This window comes from Pteropus alecto, unplaced genomic scaffold, assembly GCF_000325575.1.
Source record: "Pteropus alecto unplaced genomic scaffold, ASM32557v1 scaffold3, whole genome shotgun sequence".
NCBI classification, from domain to species: Eukaryota; Metazoa; Chordata; class Mammalia; order Chiroptera; family Pteropodidae; genus Pteropus; species Pteropus alecto.
In genome coordinates this window covers 17,000,554-17,009,698 of record NW_006442484.1, presented here as the reverse complement: position 1 = coordinate 17,009,698, position 9,145 = coordinate 17,000,554, and the positions used below count along the sequence as shown (strand labels likewise).

At 34.7% G+C, this 9,145-nt stretch overlaps 1 protein-coding gene across 1 annotated transcript in view; it reads left to right on the top strand.

Moving 5' to 3' along the window:
* Window positions 1-5,560, top strand: part of NXPH2 (neurexophilin 2) — a 100,539-nt gene extending 94,979 nt beyond the window's left edge. The window contains exon 2 of the mRNA XM_006921043.1: window positions 4,780-5,560. Coding sequence (XP_006921105.1) covers window positions 4,780-5,523 — 744 coding nt within the window. The 3' untranslated portion in view covers window positions 5,524-5,560. The remainder of the gene's footprint in view (window positions 1-4,779) is intronic.
* Window positions 5,561-9,145: the final 3,585 nt, after the last annotated feature.

Genomic DNA, 9,145 nt, shown 5'->3' with positions numbered 1-9,145 from the left:
AAACTGGGTGCCAGGTATGTGGTAACTGTACTACGCAACTTTTCTGTAATCTAAAATTATTTTAAAATAAAATTTTTACTGAAAAATACATAACAGATATGATTGAAAAAAGGATATTCTGATATAGTATTTGCAGAGAAAGATGCTTTTTAGTTTATAAATTATGTCCATAATTTGTGACAGTTCTCACATCTGCTACTATAAAATTCATTGCAGCTTCTCTGCCTCTTGGGAAAAAATGCATTTAATTATCAGGGAAATTCAACTCCAGCTTGTTATGATGAATGATTTGAACCTGTCAGCTTTTTTTTCCCCCTGAAAACAAAAGAACCGAAATGAAATACAGTCTTCTTCCTCTACTCCCTTCCTTCCACCTGCTTCATTTAATTGATGAAGGTTTGAGCTTTTATTAATCTTTTTGAGCTCTTCTGTAAGATGCAAAAAAAGCTAATATGATATCATTGTATCTAGCTAATGTGTGTGCTTTGTGAAATTGATACACCCTGCCAAGACATAAATTACTTAAGCTTTGATAAATGTGTTGAAATCAGGGAATGTTCAAACAGATAAAGCACAGCAATTCCTCTTTCTCCCTTTTTTAAACTCCGTTTTGTGCTTGCAGTTAAACGTTTTTGCATTATTATTGCAATATGATGGGACAAAGACAGCAGTGATACCAATATTAGCATAGAGAGCCTCAGCAAATACAAAAGTAACGAGGGGATACAGCCATGCGTTTTGTGGAAAACATCTAACAACTTTGCCTTGGGCAGAGTGGTTTGCCAGCAGCTTTAGAACCACCTACAGCCCTCACCCAGTAAGTTGTATCATGGAAATTGTCCAGGAACAAGGGCACCTGCCAGACATATTGTACTTTCAGCTCCCTTTGCTGACTCATTTGGTAGGTTGGATTTAAAGATCCACTTTTTTTTTGGCAAAGAAAGCCTACCTGTGCCAGCAATCTAGCTATGACTCAGATGCCAGTGAGACTGGAAACACAAGGAAACATTTGATAGATGCTCTGGAGTTGAAAAGATTGCTTTCTACTCAGTCATCAATGTGTTATATGGCACCAAACAAGTTTTTTTGATTATCCATAATCAGTTTCCTAGAGGCCTGAGAATATATAAAAACCTTTTGAAGACGATTCTTGAATAGGAGGCATGGGACTATCCATTGTACCATGCAGGGACCATCAGTTATTGAATTCTTTTTGCCAGAGACTGGGCTTAGTAATTTCCATCTGTTCTTTTATTTCATCCTTACAATAAACCAGCAAAGGAGATATAGGTGAAAAAACTGTGGTTCACTTAAGCAAGGGGTGATGAGATCATCCTCCACTAAATCCTAGGTTTTTCCACCATACTGCTTCCGTATTGGGAGTGTATAGACGAGTGAAGAGCAGGATTGTGACTCATCCAACCCCAGTCATCCCTGATTAGGTCTTTTGAAGATAAACATGAGCCTTGGGGTCTTAGGTTATACAACCAAATATTTGTAGACCTCGTTATAGGAGAGAGTGCCCTCTTACCAGTGATGCATGCATACCATCAAAGAGAGAGCAAGTCAGGAGAGGAGGTGCAATTGTCAACTTTTTAAGACAATTCGAAATATATTTACCATTTTAATTATACATCACTATCTGATAGCTTTTTGAGATTTGGGTTTAGGTTTGAAAATCAGTATTTGTGAAAATTGTCCATTTAGTTTAAAGTAATAAACAAATGAAGTTATACACAGCTTTTCTCAACTCGTTTAATGTTGTTAAAGTAGAAAATGTGATGGTCTAGGGCAAAGAAAAAAATTAAAATATATATATCTCTGCTTTTCATCTATGGAACTATTAGTGAGTGTTGTCTCTGGAACAGAGAACTATTATAAATCTGTGCTATCAGTTAAATTTTATTATTTTTTATATAGGCCAACTTTAAAATCAAGGGTTTCTTATACATATTTGAACCTGAAGAGTATTGTGTTAGAATATATTTTTTAGAAATCAAATTCCATTTTAAGTTCTCATATGGAGAATCTTTTTTGAAGAGTTGATGAGCCATCTGAAAGAAAATGATCACATATAATTTATCTGTTTGATAAGCTTAGATTTCTTTTTACACTCATATTTTTTAGGGTGAGTACATAAGTTTGGGTCAAGTTGTTGCAACATAAATAGCTAGGAAGAAAATCTTCAGATTTTTTTTTAAATCCCAGTAAATGGCCATTTTTTGTTATTATTATTATCATTGACTATTCTCAGAAGTATCACAGCAGAAGTCCTAGCGATGAGAAGGATCTCGTAATGTCTCTCTTAATGGAGTGTATTATGTATTCCAAAATGGACCAATACAGTTAACTTAAGACACTACGTGATTTCAAACTTACTTGTCATTGAATTATGGGTTCACTGTTTATAGGTTTTCAATAATGGAAAGTAATGAAAAAATCAGGCAAAGTGCTAAATCAAGAAAAATAATACAGGAGGAAAATTTCAGGAAAATGTGTAGTGTAAAGCAAGCATCTTAATGTAAAAGAAGAGCTTGTTGCTGCTGGTAGCAAAGATTGTTGTCATACGTGTAAGTGAAAATATATTTAATCAGCAGCATGGTGTGTAGAGATAAGAATTGAAATTTATTTTTAAAAAAGCAAGCTAAAAGGTAAGAATTTCAGAAAGGATTTACCCTATTTACCTATTCAGAAAGGGGTAGAGATTGAGAAGTAAAGGAAAATTTCTTATATACTAAGTAGAGATTCTCAGCAAGTGCAAGGTATGTCTGTCAGCATTGACCAAGCAAGGCACAGCTCATGAAGTCCTGGAAATAAGTGAAAAATTGATAATAGACTCTGGGCAGTAGGAATCATAATCATAGAAAAGAGAAATTAGACCTTGATCAGCAAGGGGTTGCTTATCTGCTCACGTGTCCTTGGTCATCTTGCTGGAGAGAGGCCAGGATACCACACTTAGACCTGGCTGCATTAGTTCTTGGAAACTGAAATCATAACTGGAGCCAGCACTGACTCCACAGGCTAGTACCAATTGATTTGAACGAGGTTTATGCACATTGTAATTAAAAGTGTTCAAAATCAAAACGCAAGTTACAGTATTAGAAACACCCAGAATATTTTGAGCAGAAATACTGACTTATGATCCCTCTTTTCCCGGTGAACATGCCAGCCTTTCCACACCAGGAGAGGCTTTCCACTTAGGAGCATATGCAACTCAGGATGTGTACTCCCCTAAAGAGTGGTAATATGAATTTAAGTTCTCAAAATAGTAAGGATGTGCATCATATCAATTTGCCCTCCTGCCAAACCTCAGTAATTTAAGTGAAAAGAATTTTAAAAATACGAGACATGAGGAGGAAAAGTCTTCAGGAAATTAATCAAAAGAGCCAATATATATTAATATATATTATGAACTCCCCCTGCCAAAGGAAGAAAAAAACAGAAAAGAAAATCCCATACATATATTTAAGTTCTTGGATTCCTACTCTAAAGTGATTGAGGATGAGGTATAGGTAAAACACTTCTCACAAAGCTCTATTAGAACTTAAACTTCTAAACTTTTATAAACATATAAAAAAAATAACCTCATGCTATTAAACTCTACCATGTAGAAGAGTGCAATGTTTATAATCCAGGCCGTGCCTTATTATTTCTTTTTTCAAAATTAGATTGAAAGCGATAATACTTGTAATAAATTGAGACTAGTTTTACCAGGTGCTTTGCCATGTATGAAAGCATTGGGGAAACAGTACATAAACACAGCCTCACTTCTCTCTCATCCTTTTCATCATGCTGACAGTTTTCCGAAAATCATTACCGGGATGGTTTGTGCCATTAGAGATAAGAGACTATCTGTATTTCCACTAGAAACCCCTATTTTCCAGGCTTTATAACTCATTTATAAATATTCACTCCAGGCAGTAGTTTTATGTATTACAGTTCCATGTCTCAAAATCCACATTGACTTAACTAAATGATTTTTAGAAATCATGGCGACTCTTATACTACTACAAAAAGAATAAAAATAAAAATCAAATGCAGATAAAGTTCTGTGTTTCAGTGGGTATGATTTGAACCACAATACAGTGGAATCTATAAACCACATGCACATAACTCTTAGCAGTTCTATCTTTCAAGATATAGTTCAATTGTAATAAAATTTATTGTATTATATACCATCTATTAATTAATTCAAAATTATGCTTTTCAACTAAATCTTTTGTAGAACTTTTTGTTACTATTTATGCTCCTTTTCTATTACACTTTGAGGTGGAATTCTATCAAAAGCTAGGAAGTTATATGACATAAGCTTTTGAAAACAATAGTCTTAATGTTTCAAAATATATTTAAGATCAATATTTTATATTCGGATGGTTTCTAGCTTCTTGGGAGAAACCTTCAGCATTATAGTTATGTTTTACCTGAAAGAAAATCTCTCACAAATTTAATGTTTTTATCAAATGAGAGACCACAATATACTACTTCCCTCAATTTGTAAAGATAGGATTGTAAAGATTAGGAAACAGCAACTAAAACCACGTCAGCCCATTAAAATGAAAAACTTTTTTTTATCTCATTTTAATTTTTGTACTCACGAATTTACATTGCTTGGAATTAAATGTTCATCTTGTTATAGTGCTGAGCCCAGCTTTGTATGTGAAATGCTATTTAGCAAGAATCTAAATAATATTGCAAGAATTTCCCTTGTGCTTTGGTTTTATAGTATGTGTGTGCTCAAAGCCCAAACCTAAAGTTTATTTCTCTTTCTTCTTTTCACAGTTATTTTGTGACAGTAAAAAAGTGGTGCATGCCACAGAGGGGCTGGATTGGGAAGACAAAGATGCTCCAGGGACATTGGTTGGAAACGTGGTACACTCAAGGATCATCAATCCTCTGCGCCTGTTTATTAAACAGTCTCCAGTCCCAAAGCCCGGACACTTGGCATATGCGGACAGCATGGAACACTTCTGGGATTGGCTGGCCAACATCACGGAGGTTCAGGAACCATTGACAAGAACTAAACGGAGGCCAATAGTAAAAACGGGAAAATTTAAAAAAATGTTTGGATGGGGTGACTTCCATTCCAACATTAAAACTGTCAAACTCAACCTCCTAATCACGGGGAAAATTGTTGACCATGGCAATGGAACCTTCAGTGTTTATTTCCGACATAATTCCACAGGCCTGGGCAATGTTTCAGTTAGTTTGGTACCCCCCTCCAAAGTCGTGGAATTTGAAGTTTCCCCGCAGTCTACTTTGGAGACCAAGGAATCCAAATCTTTCAATTGTCGCATTGAGTATGAAAAAACAGATCGGGCAAAGAAGACTGCCCTGTGCAACTTTGACCCGTCGAAGATCTGCTACCAGGAGCAGACTCAGAGCCATGTGTCTTGGCTGTGCTCCAAGCCCTTCAAGGTCATTTGCATTTACATTGCCTTTTACAGTGTTGATTATAAACTTGTGCAAAAGGTCTGTCCTGACTACAATTACCATAGTGAGACTCCATACTTATCTTCTGGCTGAGTCTTTCCAATGATAGAAATGAGGGATGAATATATATACATCAAATTAGAATGACCAAGAACCAAGCCCAGCTCTTCATGGTAAAGGGTCCCTTTTGTTTCTAGCAGTGAACCTTAGGTCCATATTACATTTTCAAATTTAAAAAGAGAAAAGAAAAAGGAACATTTTTAAATGTGGCATGTGTTTGTTTCTATCTTAAATACCTTAAATCTAAAGAGCCATCACTTTCATTGAGGATGGGTAAGTCCTCCAAATATAGTTTCTCTAAAAGAAGAATCAGAGGTAGTAACATATAACAAGAAAGAATCAAATTATGCATGTGATAAACAGTGCTCTTGAAATGAGACTGCCTTGAAATATGTTTTAGAAGGTTACCTTAAAAACAGCAGATTCAGTAAGGTAACAGAAAAGATTATATTTGATAAATTAATTGCATTTCTGACACCAAATTCTTTTTTATTGCTGTCTTCTCCCCACATCTGCACTGATAGGGATATGAGAGTTGAAGGGGTAAAATTTGTTTTAAAACTCATGTGTAAAGTTACAGTGCCACAGTGGAACTAAACACATTATTATCTGAGCTAAAGTTGAGCAAATGTGATTTAAACACTTAGCCCTGTGTTGGTCACCACCCTTATGATTCTCATTTGAGTAGTAATATTGGTGTATTGGGAAAGCAAATCTGGATATGTCAATTCAATGATAGTAAAATCATCTTTTTAGATTCTTTTGCCAAATTCAGTGCTGTGAGATTGTCAAACATGTCATAAATCTGTATTCATCCTATAACCTATAACCTCATTCTATTCATTTTGTAGTATGATTTTTGTATACATGTGTAGAACAACTCTGAAATTGAGAGAAAGTGATTGTTTTTAAGCTCGAAATGGGGAAAAGTTGGAAGTGGAGGGAAGAAATTCCAGGATTATGGATTCATTATTACTAGCCTCCCAGATTAAATTCTCTTTGAATTTAATTATTTGAGTGAAGGATCAAATTCCATGTAGAAATAAAGAGTATATTTAAACATTAATAATTATTATTAAGTGATAATAATCAAGATACCTGACTCACCAGGCTTTTGAAATTAATGTTTCTTCCCAAACAGTGCCCTCCCCATCTTCTCCAGGGGGTTAGACAATCATCCTGGATTGTAGAACTGGATGATCTTGGCATTAGCACAACAAAAAGGGTCTGGATGACCAGTAAAAATGTTTTTAGAAATTAGAATGGTTACTCTTTTTACAATAGATGTTAACTTTTTTCCCCCTTCTCATCTGTACAATATCAGTTAAAGTAAAACTTTAAATTGAGGACTGAAGAGAAACCAGTCCTAACCAACAAAAATACTCTTACCACGTTGTTCAAAAAGCTAACAGCTCTGTTCTCTATTTTGCATCTCCATTTCTTTCCTTTAACTACTAATATCTGCTCAGTGTTTGATTTTGTTTTTGTAAAAATTGTAGTAGGCTTAGTGTGTGATAGTACAGGCTTGAAATTTTTGCTCTGGATTCATCAGGTGCTTTTGTAGTTTTGTGATTGATGTGAAATATTTTGAGACATCTTTTTATTTTCATCTAGAAACAAAATTAAAATACTATTTATTGTAAAATATGTGGGAATCATATATGTATATATACTTAGAATTTTCTGTGTACAAAGAAAGTATGTGTACACATTTCTATGTAAATAAAAAGAATTTGCTAAATCTGTCACGTGACTTCAGAGTTTTGTTTTGTTTTTTTAAAGACTGTTCTTGTTTCTTTTCCTCACAAGGGTTTATGGTGTGGGTGTGTGCACACATGCACAGTATCAACTAAGCATTAAGATTTTTCATATGTGCATATTAAACAGAACAGCTCAACTATGGAGACTATAGAGTAAAAGGATAATTCATATAAGGCATTTGGCACATAGCCTGGCATCTAGTGAGAACTCTACAAGTGTGAATTGCCATTATTATTATTATTACAACATGAAATGCGATTTAAAACTATCTGATGTTCAAAAGTTTAATGACATAAACATTATATCCATGCAAAGAAAAAAAAGCGCTAAATCAGTTTATATGAGTCTTAGATTTTAGCAACGTTAAAAAAAAAGAGAAAGAAAAAAATTTTCTCTAGGCATATTTTTTAATTGGAGTAGAACATATGCCACATATATCTTTAAGTCATAATTTCATTTCAAAGCCTACATAATTGTCAGTAATGGTTCTTGGCACGATATATATCAGATCCCATTTAAACATGCAAATGCACACATTTCTACAAAGTCATTTTTGCCTTTGAGTACTGCAGTTGAGGAAAAAGACTTTCTTGTAAGCTAATTTTATCCCAGATCACAAACTGTTCAAATTAAAAGGAACATACTTTTTTTGAAATAAATATCAAACTAATAGGTTGTATGCCTGAAACTAATATAATGTTAGTGTTGGTATACTTCAAGAAAAAAATCTTTAAAAATTAACACACACACACACACACTAGCAGAAATTTAATGCACAGGAAGGTCAGGCAACTTCTTGGAGTCTCGCTAGGCCTGCAAGCTAGTTTCAGCAGAAACAATCTTTACCTATCATCACACAAAATGAGTAAAGATACCATATTTCTATGACTAAAAACGATGTGATCACACCAGCCACAGGCTCTGCAAAATCTGTAGAAGGGAAATGAGAGCAATCCTGTGGACAGCATGCAGCGTAGCATGCAGCAAAGCAGCACTTGGTAAAAAAGAAACAGTTTCCTTCTTACTGCTTAGGACTTGGAACTTCAACACATTTTCATGATCTAGAATAAGAGTAGCAACAATGAACATGATCCTCTGATACGGCCACTCATAAGAGCACCTGATACATATTACGTTATATTCTTTACTCTTTATTCTGCAACACTTTTTTTCTTTATATGACCCAGATGCCACATGCTATGTTTTACGCATGATTGCTACATTTTGAACATTCCACATCTGGCTAATTCTGTCTCCATTCAAGACATAGTCCTGCTGGGTTGGAGCTGCCATTACTGCTTAGAGAGCTATGCTATTCACAGTGTTGTCAGCAGATGAGCAGTATCATCTGTAAGCTTGTTAGAAATGCAGAATCTCTGGTCCTACCCCAGACATACTGAATTGGAGTTTTCATTTTAACAAGATGCCTATGTGACTTGTATATTCATTAAAAACTGAGAAGTACTTCCTTAGAAAGTCTGATTTAGTGAATGTTATAGGAATTAAGAATCTACATCTTAAATAAGCACACTAGGCTATGTGGTTCAAATGGGCTTCTGACGATACTTTCAAAAAGAAAGTTAAAGGAACTGACCTTTTTAAAAACAAAAATTAAACTAATGAATTGATAATCAAATAAAGAAAAGTGATCAACCTATGTGGAAGAGTAATATTTCAAAGAGAGTGCAGCCTACACAATCTTCCAGTTTAAACCCCTCTTTGACAGACAAGTAAAACTGAGGCCCCATGCGAGTAAAGGACATACCTATTATTAAGTGGCAAACCCAAGTGAAATGTAGGTCTCCTGACTCCTAGTGCCAAGTCTTATGTTACATAATAAATGTAAATTGAAGCAGCTATTCCAGACAAAACAAAAATAACTGCAGTGAGTTTA